This window comes from Misgurnus anguillicaudatus, chromosome 9 (assembly GCF_027580225.2).
Source record: "Misgurnus anguillicaudatus chromosome 9, ASM2758022v2, whole genome shotgun sequence".
NCBI classification, from domain to species: Eukaryota; Metazoa; Chordata; class Actinopteri; order Cypriniformes; family Cobitidae; genus Misgurnus; species Misgurnus anguillicaudatus.
Window position 1 is genome coordinate 24,273,330 of NC_073345.2, and position 22,216 is coordinate 24,295,545.

Genomic DNA, 22,216 nt, shown 5'->3' on the forward strand with positions numbered 1-22,216 from the left:
GTGCTTCTGGTTGCTTGGCAACTACAGCTCAAACTAAGTAAACAACAGAACTGGGCGAGTCGTAGTAGCTTTGTATTTTTTGTTAATGTGCTAATGATTCATTTTTAAAATGCTATGGACATTATGGCAAACTCAATTCCTTTATAACTCAACACAAAATTGTCATTTATGAGCGTTTTATTCACATAAGTTGACGAGAAAGTGTTCCCTTGACTCTCCGACTCTCTGTCTAAATTCGGTGAGTCCATTCGTCTTAACTTCTACGAAATCTACAGTAGACTAACTGTACCTAACCACACGACCTGTTCTTCAAGTATAACATTACTTCAAGCCAAATATTATTTTGTATAGGCATGCGTCGTGTCAAATCACGTGCGGACAAAAGCAGCACCGATGTTGGTCCTGTTAGTGCTGCTCCACCACCGGCCTCAGTCCAACCTGTAGTAGAGACTATGGACACGGCAGCCGACCACCTCACTGACATGATCACACAAGAGGAGGGGGAGGAGGTGGCGGTGGACATCATAGCGAGTGTGATGGACAGTGTGATGGACAGATGCTGTCAGGTGTATCTGCAAAGACAGGTGAGCTGTTCCTCAACATACATTTTTTGAATTAACTATTCATTGAATATTTCCTACCGCAAAATCTTTGTGAGCAATCATGATCTGTTTTTAAATATACTTAAAAAGACACAAAGCAACGTGAGGTCATACACATGCATTAAAGAATAGCTTTTATAATGTATTCATTTAGCTCACACACTGTCTTTATTTCTTGAAGCTGATACCTTTCTCAGTTTGGTGGGCGCGAAATAACCTGGTGCAGACGCTTGAATGTCTTTTCCTTATGAGGGATGAGGGGGATGATCCAGAACGTGAACCTTTTTGGAAAGAGGACCCAGAACCTCAGCCTGGGGCTATTGATTCTTGGGCTGAGGGATGTGTGCCTGTGGTGCATGCTGCTCAAAAATAACACACACCTTTATGATAGGTAAGGAAGAATGGGTTGTGGGTGGATGAATAATAATCAACATCTTATTTGGATGACAAATTGTACTGTACATTATGCCTTGAGAGAACTACACAAGCTTCAACCATCTTTAGTTCCTGACCGATGCTACGAGTTAATTAACAAAACCTTAAGAAAGGCTTCAACTGAAACATTTATGAAATCATTTATTATTATTATGTATATTGTTACATGCATGGATCTATGATTAAAATTTTTAGTAAAAAAATAATATGCAGTTTTAATCTACAGCAATTCACTCTTTTGGCCACAAAGTGTCACTGTTTGATTAGGAAAATGGCATTCTGGTAGCTTCATTCTAGTAACCTTTAAGTCAACAGTTCAACATTTTTCATGTTACCTTTTTAAAATACTAATTTCATTCGCCACTAGTCCATATAGTGTCTTTACTTGGTGACATTCAAAACATTGTGACTCTCTGATTCCCACAAAAAAAAATATTCAAAGGCTTTCCTAATTTAGTCTGCATGACATGCAAATACACAATAAAAACTTCACCTTCTGTTTTTTCATAATCTTTTAAAATCCCGCAATAGTTTAGAAATGCACTACATATTTTTAGCTCTCAGATTTAGTTTAAACTCACCATCTCTGTGGTATGTTGATTGACATATGACCCCCTTATTTGTCTCATCATACATATTTATGAATATTTACTCAGTTGTCTTTTAGAGATCAACTGTCTGCCTCCCGCTGCCTATGGCGCCTTTTTGCACCAAAACCTTAGGCAGTTTCATGAATGTTTTCATGAATTTTAAACAATATTTCCTTTTAAGTTTGTCCCTCTGTAATGTTCTGGTTCTCATACACACACACAAGGCGAGGCGTGCCAAAAGTTTGACAATTTGGTTGAAAGACAAGCACTGAAGTGACAGAAATATGTTCTTTCTTTTTACTTTTGTTTAGTACAAAGTACAGATATTTAACAGTCCAAATGTTCGATAAAAACAAAACAGCTCATTAACGTATCCAGATGTTACAATAGTAAAACATTGTACCACAGCTTGCTATTATTCAAAATGTTGTTAAATATATTAAAAATTTAAACATTTCAAAAACAGTTTTTAAATACATTTTGATGTCTTGTATTTTCAGGCAGTCAGTCAGAAAATTCACCACACAAAACTGTAGCACAAACAGTATTTATTAGTTTCAACCCACCAAATTTAATGTAGTCTAGGAATTGACTTTTATCTTTCTCAGTTTTGTTAAAGATTTTTTTGAATAAAGGCATCACACACAATTTGTTCACTTACACATCAGCCAAATGACAGATGAATGTAGGGCAAAGTAGTAGTAAACACTCAGAATGTTTTAATGTTGTTTTTCCCTACTAGCCTACAAACCTTCAGAGGTGTAAAGTACTTGAGTAATTTTTTTACTTGATTACTTAAAGGTGCAGTGTGTAATTTTTAGACGGATCTCTTGACAGAAATGCTAAATAATATACAAAACTATATTATCAGGGGTGTATAAAAACCTTTCATAATGAATCGTTATGTGTTTATTATCTTAGAATGAGACGTTTTTATCTACATACACTGAGGGTCCCCTTACATGGAAGTTGCCATTTTGTGCAGCCATTTTTCTACAGAAGCCCTTAACGGACAAACTTTTTTACTAAGTTGTCTCCAACAATGACATGTTTGTCTGGTGGTGGCTACCATAGCTTCTCTATGTGTTTCAAAAGCGAGGGGTTACTAGTGGACTAAGCCGTTGGTTACAATTCGCAACTTCACCACTAGATGCCGCTAAAATGTACACACTGCACCTTTAAGTATTATTTTGGGGGATTTTTGCTTTACTTGAGTACAATTAAAAATCAATACTTTTACTTATTATCATTTTTTAAGAAAAAAAGTACTTTTTAATCCTTACAATTTTATTTACAGTCAAAAGTACTTTTATTTTAGAGATCTATTTTCCCTTGCTCTATCAAACCAATTGAATTGCGCTGATGGGCAGTTTAATTTAAATGTTATTTATTCTGGAGCCTTTGGACCACACTAAGGAATTGGCCAACAGTTCATCTAATGTTGAAGATTTTTTCGCTTCTTTGAAACCGACAACACATGAAGTGTGACACGTTCCCTGCTGTTTGCAGCCTCTCTATCAAGACTAAGACCTTGTTCACACTGTCAGTCCAAATCTGATTTTGGTGCATATCTAATTTGACAGACTCACTGTCCACATTGTGTATCACAACTGTTCAGATCCGATCTGTGCGTCCTGTTTTCCGGATTATGTGCACTGTTTCTATGGCAATGACATCGCGCTGGCACGACAATCTGCCTCGACGTCTGACGTGTTTTATGTGACATGACAGCATGATGTAACTGAAAAGCTACGCAAATGTGATCAGGGCGGTCAGACTGAAATGGATTTCCGGAAATGCGATTTGAAAAGGATTTCAAACCACCACTGGATGTAGCCTGAAACGAATTAGAAAAAAACAGATTTCATATGGTTTTTAGCCGTTCATACGTTCTAAATGTGATTGGATTCCTATAGGATATGCACCAAAATCGGATTTGGACTGACAGTGTGAACAAGGTCTAATACATCTCTTCCTGCATCGGCTGCCTGTAAGAGGCTTGATAGAGCTTAAATTTAAGTTAAATTCGAGGTTTTACAATTTTGAGTAGCATGTTGCATACTAAAATTCATTGTCATGGATCTCCGCATTTTTCTTGGTGTGTACCACGGACTTTCTTTTATGTGTCAGTTTCACGTATTGGTTACTCAATAGTTTTTTCCTATTTTCTTACCATTTTCGCATGGGTTTGGGGTTAGAATGACTTTCTGTAACATAAAATGACATTCCAAACCCAATTCCTAACCCTAATGTCAGGCAACAATTGTTTAAGTCTGGAAGAAATAGTATAAGCCAATAGTTAAAGTGACATCCTAATGTAACCCTGTCAATTTTGCCCAACCAACACTAAAACTTGAGTAAAGTGCAATACCTAGTCCGCCACTAGGTGGCAGTGCACAATGAAATGTTCTTCTTCTGCTGATTCTGGCATTTGTTTTGCCTTGGGGAAAGCCTGAAAAAACTTGAGCCAGAGCAGAAGTAAATATTAAGATTTAAATTGATTTAGAGAGTGAAATATATCCTTGAGGTTGAACCACATTGAAAATTAGACAACACCTGTTGTAAACAAAGTTATATTGGTGAGTGAAAACTATCATTTTGTGTTGATTAGCCTGAAGCTAAAATGGTGAAGTGACTAAAAAGTTACATTTCAATGTTACAGTGGATAAAAAACCAGTCTGGCTATCTACAATAGCAGTGGATGTTACCTCACAGACTGGTTTTTTTTTAGGCTTCTTCTCGTCCTGGATCCTTTGTGTCCTTTCCACTGAAGCTGGATTCTTCTCTGTTCGCCCTGGTGTTCGTTTTCCGGGTCCACTGCTTCAATAACAGCGCTGCAACGGTTCCATTGGGTGATTTGATATGGACGCTAAGTATTGAAGGGGTAGTTGGATAGTTAAATTATTTGAGTGCACTCAAGGTTAATTTTTTTTTTTTTTTTTATATTTCTCCTTTGTTTTGTTTTATGAGATCTCAAAAGTTGTGGCCAATTTGTAACATCAGTGTTACTAATTTTGTGTGAACTGAACTAATTATTGAATTTTGAGTAAGAAAATAAGAAAAATAATTAGAACAAGAACTACATTTAAACTTTAATCTATTGTCCTGTGCTTCTTTTGGAGTGAAATTTGTGAGTCTTTTGGCCATATGATCACCACATAACCAATCTCCTCATCGAATCCAGATTTAAGATAAATCCTACAATAGGTTATTTTAGCCTGCCATAAGCAGAACTACCACTGTAGGGTTACATTCGTGGCGAGCCAGCCAGGAGATTGGTGCAGTGTGTAAAATAGACTAAGATCGTGTTATTGCAAAATGGATCTTTGCAATCAGTTCAATGTGCACGGGCCTAGTTGTTTATATGTCACAGGCATAGATGAAGCCTATTCTGATGATGACATTACAGAGTTCTTTAAAGTTAACGGGGATATTAAGAAAGTAGTCAGAGTTCCCAACGACCCAGAACAACCCCAAGGCCAGGCACTCATTGAATACACAACAGAGCGAACAATATCCAGACTAGACCCAGAACAACTAGGTAGCCTGCCCAGTCCCAATGATCCAACAGTTACCTGGTGTGTCAAGACAGTCCGTGGGCTATGCCAAGAAGAACTCGGACGAGAACTCGCTCAGAAATGTTTAGCTGAATTGAGCTCTCTGGCTGAAATTAGTAAAGCTGGCTTTTGGGAAACACTTCAAAGTGAACTGCAGTGTACCCAGCACCAGACAGAACTTGCCCCTCCACAAAGCCCAGGTCCTCAGCTACAGTCCTTTGAAAATTCTGTTGCTGTCTCCACAAATCGTAGCGGTGCAGATGGTGATATGCAAACCAACAATGCTATTGCTAATCCAATTGATGCGGTCACCCGCAACTTCCCAACTACTGCTACAAGGAATCCATTTCTTGATGAAGGCGCAGTTAACCCACCTCATGTCCAGAAAGTTATTGTTGAACATTTCATTCGCAGTGACTCCACACCGTCAAGCTACAGTCAAAGCAGGATCCGTACATTCTCGGGGCGGCTGCCAAAACCAAATGGAGAAGTTGATTATGATTCCTGGCGTACTCAGGTAGACCTACTTCTTAAGGACGTGTCTGTCTCTGATTCACAGAAAGTAAGGAGAATATTGGAGAGCCTCCTCAGCCCAGCAGCGGACATTGTTAAGCCGCTTGGGACGAATGCTACCCCTCAAGCTTACCTCACCCAGCTCGAGTCAGCATTTGGAGTAGTCGAAGATGGAGAGGAGCTATTTGCTACCTTCCTGGGCTCTAACCAAAACTCAGGTGAAAAACCCTCTGTCTATTTGGGCCGTCTCCAGACTCTCCTCACCAAAGCTGTAACTAGAGGGGGAGTTTCAGCTGCAGAGTCAAACAAGTATTTACTCCGGCAGTTCTGTAGGGGATGCTGGGACCAGAGTCTGATCATTGGCCTGCAGCTCGAACACAGGAAACCCAATCCCCCCTCATTCCCAGAATTGTTGTTGCTTTTGAGAACAGAGGAGGAAAGGAGAGCAGCAAAAATGGATCGCATGAAAAGGCACCTTGGAAGCACAAAAGCTGCTGTACATGTTCATTCAGTTACGGGCATTCCAGTATTCGAACCTGAGGCTGCCCCTATTATAACAAAGAAACACGAGACAGATTCTAAACTAGAAAAGGAAGTTGCAGAGTTAAGGATACAGGTTGCAAAGCTAATACAGCAAGGAAAGGAAAGAGAAAGGCATGAGGGAGTGCAGAGCCATCCAGCCCAAAGTGAACTGCCTGCTAAGACTGAAAGTTTACTCGTGCAAGCTTCCAATAGAGACTCAAACCCCCAATCTCCGACACCACCTAAGCCTTGGTTCTGTTTTAGATGTGGGGGTGATGGCCACATTGCTGCAAAGTGCACTTATGAACCCAATCCAGGCCTCGTCCGGAAAAAGAATGCAGAGCTCAAAGAAAAACGAAGCAAATTCTGGGCCAAACAGGCAGCTGACAAAACATCTTTAAACTTCTAGAGGCTCCTGCCTTGGGGCGACCAGGAGCTGAGGACAAAGAATGTCCCATAGCAATGACTCACATTGAGTGCCCTTCTGGAAGTAGTAATTCTTCTCACCGCAAATTGCCGCCTGGACTTGTGGGACCTCGTTGCACTTCAAACATCTCTATTGGAGACATGAAATGTGATGCCATTCTCGACACTGGATCCCAAGTGACAACAATTTCAGAGACTTTTCATTCTAAATACATGTCAGACTTACCTGTTCAGTCGATACACAACCTTCTTGAAGTCGAAGGGGCTGGGGGTCAAGTAGTGCCTTACCTGGGGTACGTGGAAGTCCACTTAACCTTCCCTGAGAATGTTACTGGAACAGAAGAGCAAATGTCCATTTTGGCACTCATTGTCCCCGAAAACCAGTTCAATAGCAAGGTTCCTGTCTTAATTGGCACAAATGTCTTGCTCGAGTTATACCAACGTGGAATAAGCTATGACAAATCCAAGTTTCTCAGAAGATCAGACAGTTTTGCAGTACTACTCCAACATGTGGCCCGAGTACGCGAAAGTGAAGCTAAAGCTTGTCTAGTGAAATTGCACGGAGAAAAGCCCATCTCTATTCCGGCAAGACACAAAATGTATCTTTTTGGAGATGTTAGAGTCAGAAAAGCCAATCCCAATATGTCATTTGTCATCGAACCCTCTGAATTTTCCTTCCTGCCAGGTGGGATGTTTGTTCAGTGTGCACTAATAAACATAACCACAAGAGCCTCAAACAAGATCCCTGTAGTCCTCAGCAACACCACAGATCACACTGACACCCTACCTCCAAAGTGTATTATTGGTGAAGTATCTGCAGTCCAAAGCGAGATGCCCATGACCCCCTCTGCACAAGTCGATTCAAAAACATCAAATAGCAAACATTCATTCAATATGGATGACTCCCCAATGCCAGAGGAGTGGAAGACACGTGTTCGAGAAAAACTGAACTCCATCCCTGAGGTTTTTGCACTTGATGAGCTGTCATTTGGCCATACCACCGCCGTAAAGCATGCCATCCGTGTGCAGGATGAGACACGCTACTAAGAACGATCAAGGATAATACACACCTTCGATCGAGAAGCTGTATGACAACACCTTTGAGAGCTTCTTGAGGCTGGTATAATAAGGGAATCCGAGTGTCCTTTTGCATCCCCAGTGGTTGTCGTAAAGAAGAAAAACGGAAAGATCAGACTATGCATCGATTATAGGAAGCTTAACAGCCGCACTATTAAGGATGCTTATGCTCTTCCTAACATCGAGGAGACATTTTCTGCCCTGAGTGGAGCAAGGTGGTTCTCGGTGATGGATCTAAAGTCTGGTTATTACCAGGTGGAAATGGTGGAAGAAGATAAACACAAAACAGCGTTCACATGTCCATTAGGTTTCTACGAATTCCATCGTATGCCACAAGGTGTCACCAATGCACCTAGCACTTTTCAACGCCTTATGGAGAAGTGTGTTGGTGACCTACATCTGAACGAGGTTTTGGTGTTTTTAGATGACATCATTGTCTTTTCCCAGACTCTAGAAGAGCACGAGGCTAGGCTCCTGAAGGTGCTCCATCGTCTCAAAAACTATGGCCTGAAACTATCTCCAGAGAAGTGTCAGTTTTTCAAGTCCTCTGTGAAATACCTGGGCCATATTGTTGATGCTCAAGGAGTTCACACAGACCCAGATAAAGTGTCAGCTCTGAAAGATTGGCCCCGCCCTGGAAACAGAGAAGAACTGAAACGCTTCCTTGGATTTTCAGGGTATTACAGGAGATTTGTGGAGGGTTACTCAAAAATCGCCAGACCTCTCAACGCTCTCACCTCTGGGTATTATCCACCTAAAAAGAGGGGTAAAGTTTATAAGACACAGAGACCCAACACTGGTATAAGCCCCAAAGCACCCTTCGGCTCAGAGTGGACACCTGAGTGCGAGTCCTCTTTTAGAACACTGATTGAAAAGTTGACATCGGCCCCCGTACTTGCTTTCGCAAATCCCAAGCTCCCATATGTACTACATACAGATGCTTGTTGTGAGGGGTTAGGAGCAGCTCTTTATCAAGCTCAAGATGGAAAGCTTAGAGTAATAGCCTATGCCAGCAGAGGCTTATCCAAGAGCGAGAAGAACTACCCTACTCACAAGCTAGAATTTCTAGCGTTAAAGTGGGCAGTTTGTGAGAAATTCTGTGATTACTTGTATGGTACAGACTTTTCAGTATTGACAGATAACAACCCGCTTACTTATGTCCTTTCATCTGCAAAGCTCGACGCAGCGGGACACCGCTGGCTAGCGGCTCTGTCAACCTTCAGATTCAACATCAAATATCGAGCTGGACGTGCTAATGGTGATGCGGACGGACTGTCAAGGAGACCTCAAGCGGCTCCTCAAGAGGATTATGAGTACCTGCAGGAAAAAGAGCAGATCAACTCAATGACAAAACGCCTTATAGAGGGGGAGATTTCATCTGATGCAGTCTCAGCTGTATGTCAACGTCATTCAGTAACCATGCACTTACCTGTTCTTGCTGAGTCCCTTGTTGTTGACGCCTCCTCCTTACCTGATCTATTCACTGATACTGGACAAGACACTGTACCTGGCATGACAAAAGAAAACTGGTATGAAGCACAAAGAAATGATCCATCAATTGGGAAAGTCATCACTTTGGTCAAAAAAGGACAAAAGCCCCACTTCAAATGTGTAAAAGCTGAGTCACCTGAAGTCAAGTTGCTCCTTCGGGAGTGGGATAAGCTTGAGCTCATTGATGATGTCCTTTACAGGAAGTGTTTTGACAGAGGAACCAAAATTCATCAGCTCGTCTTACCCGAGGAATTTAGAGAAAGAGCTTTCAAAGGCTTTCACGATGAGGTTGGTCACCTAGGGCCAGAGCGTGTGTTCAATCTTGCTCGTGCCAGATGTTATTGGCCTAAAATGAAAGAATCAATTGAGAAGAAATGTCACACATGCGAACGTTGTTTCAGAAGAAAAGCTCCACCACAAAGAGCAGCACCCATGGTGAATATTAAAACAACTTACCCACTAGAGCTTGTCTGCATGGATTACTTGTCCCTTGAACCCGACAACCGTGACATTAGAAACATACTAGTCATCACTGACCATTTCACCCGCTTCGCAGTAGCTGTGCCAACAAAAGACCAAAAGGCCAGAACTGTTGCTAAAGCTCTCTGGGAAAACTTCCTGGTCTACTATGGGTTCCCTAGTCGCCTTCATAGTGATCAGGGACGCGACTTTGAATCCCACACAATCAAGGAGCTGTGTTCACTGATAGGGGCAGAGAAAGTGCGCACCACCCCATACCATCCTCAGGGGAATCCTGTGGAGCGCTTTAACAGGACCCTTATCGGCATGCTTGGCACCCTTGACGAGAAAGACAAACATCACTGGCGAGACTTTGTGAGGCCTGTTGTACATGCGTACAACTGCACCCGGAATGATGCAACAGGTTACTCACCGTATGAGCTGATGTTCGGCAGGCAGCCAACTCTGCCAGTTGACCTCATACTTGGTCTGAAACCTCCAACTGAGACTCATACAACTCACTCGGAATATGTCCAAAGCTTGCGCCAGAGACTTAAAGAAAGCTATGCACTGGCTGCAGAGAACTCCAAGAAGTCTGGAGAAAGAAATAAGCACAGATTTGATGCCAAAGTGAAAACTGCTGAATTAGAAGAAGGGGACCGTGTCTTGGTGAAGAATGTCAACATTCGAGGCAAACACAAGTTAGCCGATAAATGGGAAAGACCCATCCATATCGTTGTGAAACGGATTGATGGTGGTCCTGTGTACGTAGTCAAGCCAGAAACAGGAAGTGGGCCTCAGCGTACACTTCACAGGGACTTACTTTTACCATGTGGATTTCTGCCAGTTGAGACTACTCCTGATTCAGTGCTACCCCAAAGCAAACAAACTCAAATGCGCCTGAGGAGTAAACAAAAACAAGAGGTTGAATTTGAATATTCGGACAGAGAAGAAGAGGATGATAGCTACTATGTGAATGAACCTTCACAGTTCACCACATGGGGGCCCTATGTGCAAGAGTTTGAAGTTATCCCTGTCAGTGACTCTCAGTCTTCTCTGAACCCCATGGCTCCTGAGTTCAAATCGCCAGAACCCCAACCAATTCCTGATTTCTCAGTTGCACCTCTTGACATAAATACAATTGTCCATCAGTCCCCAACCCAAAGTGACTATGTTCTCATAGACATTCCAGAAGATGAAATATTGCAAAGCACAGTGGTCACAGACCCGACACCAGCTCACGACATGAACAATGCTCAGAACAGTTTCCCTGTAACCCCTAAACGGCACTCAGAATTTATTTGTGGGGAAGAACAAGGTGAGCCCAGACGTTCACACAGAGAAAGACACCCCCCACCCAAGTTTACCTATGAAGAGCTAGGGAAACCCCTGATCCTTGTCCTTAGTCAGTTTTTTGGGAAACTCCAAGATATTATTCTTGACCATTAGATACCTTGTCAGATTTACACACATGCAGGGGCTCATGTGGTTTAGAGGGGGAGGGTGTAACCCTGTCAATTTTGCCCAACCAACACTAAAACTTGAGTAAAGTGCAATACCTAGTCCGCCACTAGGTGGCAGTGCACAATGAAATGTTCTTCTTCTGCTGATTCTGGCATTTGTTTTGCCTTGGGGAAAGCCTGAAAAAACTTGAGCCAGAGCAGAAGTAAATATTAAGATTTAAATTGATTTAGAGAGTGAAATATATCCTTGAGGTTGAACCACATTGAAAATTAGACAACACCTGTTGTAAACAAAGTTATATTGGTGAGTGAAAACTATCATTTTGTGTTGATTAGCCTGAAGCTAAAATGGTGAAGTGACTAAAAAGTTACATTTCAATGTTACAGTGGATAAAAAACCAGTCTGGCTATCTACAATAGCAGTGGATGTTACCTCACAGGTACATTTTGTTGTATATTTCTAATCTTGGTACAATGAAAAATGCATTTTTGAAGGAAATAATTTTGTTTTGAGTCAATTTTGAGTTACTATCCAATATTGTACTTTTGTTTGTCCAATTCCATTTTATTTATTTTCATTTTAAGATGTATTATCGAGAATATGGACTTTTAAGTGATGAATGGATGAAAAAAGGACATTTAGTTGAACATTAGTTAATGTCTGCACATTTTTTTGTGTAGACTGGTTTTTTTTTAGGCTTCTTCTCGTCCTGGATCCTTTGTGTCCTTTCCACTGAAGCTGGATTCTTCTCTGTTCGCCCTGGTGTTCGTTTTCCGGGTCCACTGCTTCAATAACAGCGCTGCAACGGTTCCATTGGGTGATTTGATATGGACGCTAAGTATTGAAGGGGTAGTTGAATAGTTAAATTATTTGAGTGCACTCAAGGGTTTTTTTTTTTTTTTTAATATTTCTCCTTTGTTTTGTTTTATGAGATCTCAAAAGTTGTGGCCAATTTGTAACATCAGTGTTACTAATTTTGTGTGAACTGAACTAATTATTGAATTTTGAGTAAGAAAATAAGAAAAATAATTAGAACAAGAACTACATTTAAACTTTAATCTATTGTCCTGTGCTTCTTTTGGAGTGAAATTTGTGAGTCTTTTGGCCATATGATCACCACATAACCAATCTCCTCATCGAATCCAGATTTAAGATAACTCCTACAATAGGTTATTTTAGCCTGCCATAAGCAGAACTACCACTGTAGGGTTACACTAACTCAAACCCCAAATCTAACCCCAAACCCACGCGAAAATGGTTTAAAAATAGGAAAAACAATTGTGTAACCAATACGTGAAACTGACACTGAAAATGCAGAGATCCATGACAATGACACAGATAAATGAGCAAAAAATTCTGTGACTATACCACTGAACTTTGAGATCATGTTGGAAATTATGTAGTAGTCTTATAGTTTGATAAAGAAAAACAGTTGTAAAGGATAAAACCTTGTATGTGGTTCATTCACTTCATGTTTTTAGAGATTAAAAGCTTAAACATGAATCTCTTGTTTTCATTCTTCCTGTTACTTTTACTTTTTTTAATACTTAAGTACAATTTTAATGTGGTACTTTTTTACTTTTACTCAAATATGATTCTGGCCAGATATTTTTACTTGTAATTGAGTAAAATTTACACTCAGTACTTGTACTTTCACTTGAGTGACATTTTTGAGTACTTTTTACACCTCTGCAAACCTTTAATCTCTTCGAGGTTTGCGACCTACCGACTTTGCACTCTAGCGTGAACGTTTACATTTAAGGATTGATAAGTTATTATTTTAAATGTCTGCTTGACTGAATGGCTCCCGTCGTGATTCTTCAGATGAAATATATTCTTTCAAAATACCATTGTTAGGGGTCTGGGATGCTGGGTGTTTGATTGACATTAGATCTGTTTGGGAATCCACGTTGCTGAAAGGCCATGTCGTTTAGGAATTCCAAATGTCAAGCGCCTCTCTGTAGTTTGAGCAGTGGGTGGGGAGCAGACAAGCGGTTTCTCATTGACAATTTATGTCACCATCGACATTTAGTTCAAATCTCGGAGAGATTTATTTTGCCCAGCTGTTTGTGATGAAAGAAAAGAAATGATTCTAATAAATGGTAGCTGCAAAGGATTTAGAGTGTATAGAATACATATGAAGAGTTTGGTTCCAAAACGAGATTTAAAACTCTGTTCTTAACATTTTTGTCAAAACATGTTTATTATGATGTTATTATGTTTTTATTGTGTTTTATTGGTGTATTTTATTAGTTATGAAGATTTAAATCAGAACAAACCAACTGCAGTTTAATTGATATTAGTTGGAATGCACAATCAAAAATCTCATTTTGGAAACAAACTCTTCATATATTTTTTAACAATTTGTCGCATGTTTTTTTTTTATAATTGTTCTTTATTTTTTCAACAGCCACAGCTAAATGCCCACAATTTCCTATAAGATGACCAATGCCTGTTTTGCAAACCCAGGAACTTATGAGACACTGTGGGTGTGTGGGTACTTGGTAATTGGTATGAGGACCAAATGTAATAACAGTAATTACTTGGGTAAATGTTTTGATCCCCATGAGGTAACAAATGTATAAATCAAACAGAATGTTTTTATTTTACTTTAAATAGCAGAAAGTCTTTCTGTAAGGGTTAAGTTTAGGGGTTGGATTGGGAAAGTGGATTGCATATTCAGTATTTACACTAATATACAGCTTTTACATCTACACATTTGTTGGTTCAACTTAAAAAAGTAAGTCAGCACAAACACTTTTTTAAAATTGAACCAACAAATCTTTTGTACAGTGTATGGGATGTTGGAAAAAATGAAAATGTGTGTGTGTGTGTGATGCTGCTGCTACCCAGTCTCACAAAGTTTTGTGATATAGTAACGTAAATTTTTTATTCTTTTTTTGTGATATTATCACGAATTTCTGCACTGTAAAAAAAACTTTGCTGCCTTAAATTTTTTTGTTAAATCAACTCGGATTTACAAGTCATTTCAACTTACTATTATTTATCTTGACTAGAGATGAGTTGTTATAACTACAGGTGAGTTGTTATAACTTATAAATTTAAGTTGACTTTTCTCAACTATATTTACTAACAAAGCGTTCCAGACATTTGAAGTGGAACGTAAACAAAAAACATGGACGACCGACCGGTCTTTTTAAGGCTCGTACAGACTACATAACTTCTAAACGTCGGTCCGAACTGTGCAGTTCACACTACAGTAAAACAACAAGTTAATCATCTTTACAAATGTGTTCTGGAGCCATTATATAAAAGCGCTGCATGTCGCTTAAGTAACTTGGTATATTTTTACCGTATCTTCATGCTAACAGATAATAACGACATAATTTCACGCCATAATATAAAAAACAAGTTGTGTTAAAATTACAGTGTCTAAAACAACAATACAAGCAGAGAAGTACAATTTATAGTTTATTCCTTGAAGATTTCCTCTCACGACGACGCGATCTATGGGCGCCGCCATTGTCCTCCGACTTATTTTTCTGAAGTCGGGGTAGGTCGAACTCCCCCAAGTTCGCCGGTAGGAGGTTCCACTTCGACAGGCATTCCAGTGCACTTTTCCTAGTTGGAGGTAGGATAAGTCCCACATCCCACTGGCCTGGATGGGCTCTGGAACGCAGCATAAGTTGTGACAAATAATTTCTGTTGACATGACTTGTAAATCTGAGTTGATTCAACAAAATATTCCAAGGCAGCAAAGTTCTTTTTTTACAGTGTGCGTTTTTTCGTGACCGTATAACAAATTCTCGTGTGATTATCACGCACCGGTCACTCAACTGCTCCTTCCCATCCTCAAACCATTGTCGCTTCGGTTTAGGGCCAGATTTGGTGCTTGCATTAGAATGTCACTTTATGTATTGGTTTATACTATTTTTTTCTGATTTATTTTTTTATATGTCGCCTAGCGTTAGGGTTAGAGTTGGGTTTGGGTAGGGATATCATTTTATGTAAATTTAACCCTAAACCGAAGCGACAATGGTAAGAAAACAGGACAAAACAGTTAAGTAACCAATACGTGATAATCACACGAAAACAGGAATTCGTTAAATGGTCACAAAAAACACAGAAAATTCATGAAAATATCATGAAAAAAGAATCAAAAAGTTATGTGGCTATATAGCGAAATTTCGTGAGACTGGGCTGGATTTTCAAATATGATCACACTGAAAAAAATGGACTTAGTGGGTCTTTGAATTTAAATAAAATAAACATGTATATGCAACACAAAATATTTATATTCCTTGTGTAAACATAATTTAATTGATTAGGATTAAAATGTTTTGTTTGAATGTAAAATGAACACATTATTCTCACATTGATTAAAATCGATTGAATTGAATACTTAAAGCAATAAAATTGGGTTTGCACACAAAACGCACCTCCTGAGCAGCAGGGGCAGTAACGCTCAATGAGAAGGACGTGGATTGCCATTAAAGAAGAATAAAGATCGTTTGTTTTGGGCGCCAAAATGAAGACACAGGCACAGCACAGTCAGTCAGAAGAACTCTCTCAGATGGACACCACGTTATTAAAGTAAGTTCTATTATTTATTTATGTTCGCTTCATACGTGATATATCTTCACTAGATATACTATTTTTGTTTACAATATGTAGCCATTGCAATGACTTGTAGTAAATATTAGTTTGGAGGAGGTTGGTGGAGTAAGTTAACAGTCAGTCAAGCTCATAAAGAAAAACACAGCGTTTTAAAAATGTCAGCTGTTTAACGTTATTTTACGTTTGGTAGTTTTATCTGAGTTGAAAACTGTCAGCTTTGAGTTGACTTTTGAGGCACTTTTTACTCAGCTGTTCTATGGAAACGTGTCAGGACAAATAAAACGCTAACCAAACGTTATTCTGTTCAGAGTAACGTTATACATGTAATTTACCAGATAATATCAATTGACTACATTAATAATGACATTGCGTATTACACAAACGGTCTGCTTAATCAGATGAACAGACCCGCGTCAGTTATTCGTGATTTCGCTAACTTACGCCACGAGCAACACTTGATTCAATTAGAAGAAGCTTTTTTTTAATTGTCTCGCGTGAGGTCTGGTATATTAACTGAAAAAAAATCGATTTGAAGTGACCACACCTTAAAGCTGACGTTTTCAGAAGAGAACCTTGTTGTTTTAAGGTCTAATTTTGTCCAACATTGCGTCCTATGACAGATATAATACTTATTTCATTATTTCTCTGTGTATGTGTGACCTTCATCATTTCAGGTTATCCGTTTGTTTCACCTCTGAATATTTCCTCTTATAGGTCCATCATCCTTGCATGCGCTACACACTCAAAAACATTGGTAAGTCATTTCTTTCACTTTTGTACTGCTGTTAAGAGCTATATCTTATTTTTGTAACTAATATACAATTATTATTCTTTGACTCGCAGTACTCAAATATACAATGGTTGGTTAATTTGTTTTCAGATAAATGCTGAATTTAAAAGAATCACTACTGTCTAATGTTCCTTCATGTCACCTGGACCTCCAATCCAAAAACCTGATGAAACTCTTCTATCAGAAAGGAGGACAGCTAGCAAAAAGACTTCAAACAATCAATGATCAAATGACAGAAGTAAGTAATATAGATTCATAGACATAAAAATGTGTAAACCTTGTTGGAAGTACAGAACGTTTAGTATGTTTTAGTTACATCTTTTGGCACACGGTCATTAAAACACCTGGGAAGATTTAAAGGGGTAGTTCACCCAAAAATAAAAATTCTCATCACTTACTCACTCTCATGTTGTTACAAACCTTTATAGATGTCTTTGTTCTGATGAACACTAAGGAAGATATTTTGAGGAATGTTTGTAACCAAACCAATCATAAGCCCCATTCACTTCCATAGTGGGGAAAAATAATACTATTGAAGTGAATGGGGCTCATGAACAGTTTGGTTGCAAACATTTCTCAAAATAAATATCTTCCTTCATGTTTATCAGAACAAAGACATTTATACAACAGGTCTGTAACAACATGAGAGTGAGAAAATGAGAGGATTCACTTTTGATGTGATTGTCAGGTGTGGTAGCACACACTCGAAACGTGGCCTCTTTATTTAAATCATTCCAGTGTAGTGAACACTAGGGATGCTCCGATCAGGATTTTGCAGCCGATACGATCACTGATTTGTAATCTTCGTGATCGGCCGATTCTGATTTTTTTAAAGCTAATATGCAAGCTCTTTGATGACTGTAACTGTTACATTTTTTCTAGATAAAATAATACCACGGATGTTGCCTTTGTTATATTACTTGCAGTAATTAGGTATATTATTGTTTTAATAGTGACTCAAATAAATAAGCACAACAAATATTTATTCTGCATAGAGAAATTTAATATGGCTTTAAAAAGGCTTATGTCTTCTAAAAATCTAAAATAAAACACTTCACAGACTTTACTGTATTAATTAAATATACACGCATTCGTATGAAGTATAAAAGTTCTTTAGTCAAGAGCAGAGAGTGATTTTATTGAGAGATGAATTAGGTTACTGCAGCTTTAAGACGTGAGAGAGAGATCGCTCTCTTCACGTGCACTGATGACAGGCTGCTGTGTGTGTGGGCGGCGGCTGAAAGCAGACAAGCAGCTGTGAGGAAAATAAAAGTTTAAACGCTCAAAACTTTAAAACGCATGCAAATAATAAACTTTTGGCATGAGGATGCAATTGTCCGTGATAGATATGTGTTGTATACGCTGTTTGATGGGGATGTGAAGACGCCTCGCGCTGTTGACCGAAGTGCGTCCTCATAGAAAATACGCATATCTCTGTAAAGGCAAAGAGAGACATACAAATCTGCACGCCGCACATGAGCAAAGGGTTGTAAAAATGCTCGTGCTACGTAAAAAATGTCTTTAATTGCAGCCACATTCAGGATCCTTTTGATGACAAAAGTAAACAGAAAGATCGGTTTATGAGATCGGCAGATTTAGCGAGCACCGATCGAGTCATTAAATGCCATTATTGGCCGATCGATCGGAGCATCCCTAGTGAACACACACACACACACACACCCAGAGCAGTGGACAGTGCAGCTGCCTTGCTTTGTAACCCATGTATTTGTAACCAATTGTAACATGCTGTGGCAATGCACATGGGTCTGTATACTTACATTTATATTTGTTTGCATTGTACTAATTTCCAATGACACTTTTATTGTAACAGTAACCTTTTTTTTGTTTCTTTAACTACATTTGTCTGTTTTGTACAGGGCATGGATGAAGTCAGCATCAGTGAGGTCATTTGAAGACACCAATGTTGGGATTTGTGCTCTCAAACAACATGCTTCTTGTGATGAAGAAGAGGATCTTTGTATAGTCCTGGAAGCCATGAAGGTGTTGCAACATCGTGTTTGAGCTGATGTATGCCTTAAACCTGATCTCCGCTTTATTTTTGAGGAAATCCAAACTGCATTGAGAGTAACTTTAACGAACAGTTTCTTTCAGTGAAAGGATCAGAAAGACTGTGCTGCTCATTTTTGACTTATTTTTTATCTGTTTTAAGTGTTTTCTCTTATTAATACATTAACAGTTTGCTGCTCAGTGTCGATTTTGGAAATGGTTGTTGTATTTTGTTTTTGATGAATTTTTGATTAACAGTTTATACAAATGCTGTAGCTCTGACTTTCTGAAGGATTGATATTTTCCAGTTTGTAAATCCATTTAAAAAATAATAGTACTTACTGTTTTGCATGTCTCTTTGGAATGCAGTGTTTGTGCTTTAGCACTTCTAAATCTACTGTGATAGTAACTATTTTAAACATTTGGGTCAGTTTCACAGATGGGGCTTTTCCTAGTCCCAGACTTTTGCAATGCCTTAATTTGAAAACATATTGCACTGACATATCTTGACATATATAAGTGCCATTGTTTTGTCTAAAGATGTACTCCAGTGTTGTTTTTGTAAGGTAGGTTTGTTTGTAAACTTTATTTTTGTAAAAATATCCTAATATAACTAGGGCCTAGTCATGGATTAATCTACAACCTGTCTGGGAAATTGCCCCTTTATGTATGTACTGCATGTGCTGATTGTTGTAATAGTTATTGACTGTTATTGAATTAATGTGTAGTGATTTAAATGAATTGATGATCTGAAAGCAGTGGTTTGCCTCAATATCACTAAACATTTGTACAAAACTCTCTGCTTTTTATGCCAATGCAAATGTATTTTGTATTTAAAAAAGAAATAAATAACATTTGGATAATTATGGGTGATTATTCTGGTGCCAGAGACATAATGAAATTGCTTTAGAGTTACATAATCCCATAATATAAGCATTAAAAAAGCATGTTGGAATTACAGATGAAAATCTAGTCCCCTTTCATAATAAAATTACTTAAACATTACAAAATAAATGTGTTATAGTAAAGAGAAATATCACTTTGAGTCAACATATTTATATTAGACTACTTAAAATGATTAAAATGTTTTGGTCTGACACATAAAAATTATTTGAGGAAAATTATTTTGGTTTTAAACAATCGGATCATGTGGGACCGATGTACACATTAAAATTACGTAAATTGAAAGGATTTTTTTTTTCAGTGCAGAAGTTTCTCAGATTTTACACAACTTACAACTGTGTGTTCATAAATTTTCACATTACACTATAAAATAAAGATGAAATGAAATATTCTTCATAGTGATGCCATGCAAGAAACATTTTTGGTTCCCCAAAGAACCATTTAGTCAATTTTTTCAAAGCATTTTCTTTATAGTCTAAAGAACCTTTTCTATCACAAAGAATATTTTATGAAACAGAAAGTGTCTTTTATGAAACCCTACAGCCAAATATGTTTCTTGTATGACATCATGTAGCACCTTTATTTATATTATATGTGTACTATTCCAAAAAACCTACTAATGTACCTATATCTCAGATATGCTGTATTTAAATTTGGTGCAGACATGAGAAATGCCTCTAGATATTTCAAGCTGTACCGCAGTAATTTGCAATTTCAGGCCTGAGGGTGTAACGAGTAATTCTGTATCTGTTTTGTGTTATGATTGATTCTTGTCTAGTATACTTGACGTGGTACAGTGATGCAATCAATGGGAACAACAGTTGTCATGGGAACCTCATTCAAATTCAAGAAAGATGAATAATAGTCACATATTGTCATGTGTTTTGATATAAAGAGTAATATATCCAGATAAAAATAGCAGGGACAGGTGAATATGTGAGTCAGTAAACAAAATCATCTTCATCACTGTGGATTTAGGTCCTTAAGAACTGCGGTGATAAAAAATATTTGCTTTAAATCTGATCTGAATGAACCTTTTGTGTATGTTTTTACTTTCATTTTTAAAATTCATTGACAACAAGGGAACAAGCTTGACTCGATTCTCATCTCAAATTCTCAAACTCAGTTCTGAACATCTGCATTCATTTCCACAAACCTATGAACCGACTCCATGACTGCTCATTTATTTAAGACTCATGGTCTGGGTTATCCAGCAATCTCATTCCAGTATACACACCTCTTATTGTTATTCCTATTTCATATTTTCCCCTTCACTGTGATACAAACACTGCAATCTTTCCTTTTGATTTAAAAAAGATTTACATCAGTTGTGATCATTACCAAACTTTAAAATTTGCATACATGCATGTGATCTTCGTCTTATGTAATAGGATTAAAAAGTATTTGCGTCAAAATTAGATTGCATTATCCACTACAATTTGTAGAATACAACACTTAAGTATTTTTATTTAATGATTAAATATAATATAGTTTCATTCAGGTGCAAAAAAACTTTAGGTTAACTGCTTTAATTGTAAGTTTAAAGAAACCAAACTCTTTTATTTTGTCTTTTATTTGACTTTTGGCGATTATAATCAGTCTGAGACTCTGCCCACCTATAGCAGAGCTTTACGTCAAACAACTCATTAATGTCTCTTTATTTGTTTTCTCTGCTAAACTTTATTTTGAACTATAATTCTGTTTTATTTTTTGTTTATAAATGAAGAATATTTGGACATGGAATGGTTAAAGTCTACATTGTTTAATTATTATATAACATTGGGGATTTGCAGATAATGGGGCCGGTTTCTTCAGCTTGTTTACATCTGTTCCACTCCAAAAAATATTACAGACGCCAACATTTTTGCATTCATCTGTATGAATTTAAAGTCAGTATATAAACATTTCAGACAATTGTTTCTATCTAAACACATTACAAAGACTGTGTACTATGTAGTACTGAATTATGGAGTTCCCATTTAACAGTTTTTTTTTCACATTTCTGTGTTCAGAATTATTTGGGCCTCTTACACAATTGCAGCATCCATTGAGGTTGTATTGGTATTTGAAAGCAGCTTTTCTGCTTGTGGGTGTGGTTTTAGCGCTGACAGTGGACACGCCCCCAGCATTTGGGAGCAAAGAATCCTGCCAATTTTTCAAAGATTTTGATAACTTTTTGCAGTTTTTTTATCTTTTAAATTTGGCTGGGTGGTTAATATCAAATTTTTTTGTGGTGTCATAAACTGAGAACACATTTCATATCAAACTTTACACAGACTTTAATAGATTACATCCTTAATTTTATCTCTTGACATTCTGATGTTTTATTGGACGAAATGATGCAACATTAAACATCATTATAATATGCGAAATACGTTTATTTCAACAATAAGTTTGCACATGCAGTTTCTCAAATATATATAATGCCAAAGATGCTTGCAGATTCATTTAAATATAAATCTTAATGCTTGTTATGAACATTTTGTTGTAAAGAGTGTAAAAAGACACATATATACTCTTTTAAAATATTTGGTTGTTTTAACTCACGGCTGGGTAAATATTGTACAGAAGCAACTACACTCTTAAAATGAATGTGTTAAATTAACACATCTTGTGTCTAGTTAAGGACAACACATCTACACTCTTAAAACGAATGTGTTAAATTAACACATCTTGTGTCTAGTTAAGGACAACACACCTAGTGTGTTGTCCTTAATTTAACACATCTCTGTGTTATTTTTAGAACAACACACTTTGTGTTGTTTTAACACATCTTGTGTTGTCCCTCTTATTTATATGAAC

The 22,216-nt window shown here is 37.9% G+C and overlaps 2 protein-coding genes across 4 annotated transcripts in view; both read left to right on the top strand.

Moving 5' to 3' along the window:
• The window catches only part of LOC129424206 (uncharacterized protein C2orf81 homolog), a 24,115-nt gene continuing 1,899 nt past the window's right edge, over window positions 1-22,216 (top strand). The window contains exons 1-4 of one of the 3 annotated variants that reach the window (XM_055180807.2): window positions 1-238; window positions 352-584; window positions 784-993; window positions 13,547-13,810. In XM_055180807.2, the coding sequence (XP_055036782.2) occupies window positions 354-584; window positions 784-975 (423 nt within the window). In that variant the 5' untranslated portion in view covers window positions 1-238; window positions 352-353 and the 3' untranslated portion in view covers window positions 976-993; window positions 13,547-13,810. Of the gene's footprint in view, window positions 239-351; window positions 585-783; window positions 994-1,079; window positions 1,121-13,546; window positions 13,811-22,216 lie in introns of those variants that run through there. The other 2 variants (XM_055180806.2, XM_055180805.2) reach the window with 2 other exon arrangements.
• On the top strand, window positions 3,941-7,658 carry LOC129455211 (paraneoplastic antigen Ma3 homolog). The gene is made up of 2 exons (XM_073871340.1): window positions 3,941-4,206; window positions 4,290-7,658. The coding sequence occupies exon 2, from the start codon at window positions 4,946-4,948 to the stop codon at window positions 6,626-6,628; it is 1,683 nt and encodes a 560-aa protein (XP_073727441.1). The 5' UTR covers window positions 3,941-4,206; window positions 4,290-4,945; the 3' UTR covers window positions 6,629-7,658.

What these genes read in the sequence shown, in the direction of transcription:
- LOC129455211 (XM_073871340.1), top strand. Translation starts at nt 4,946, where the DNA reads ATGGATCTTTGCAATCAGTTCAATGTGCACGGGCCTAGTTGTTTATAT.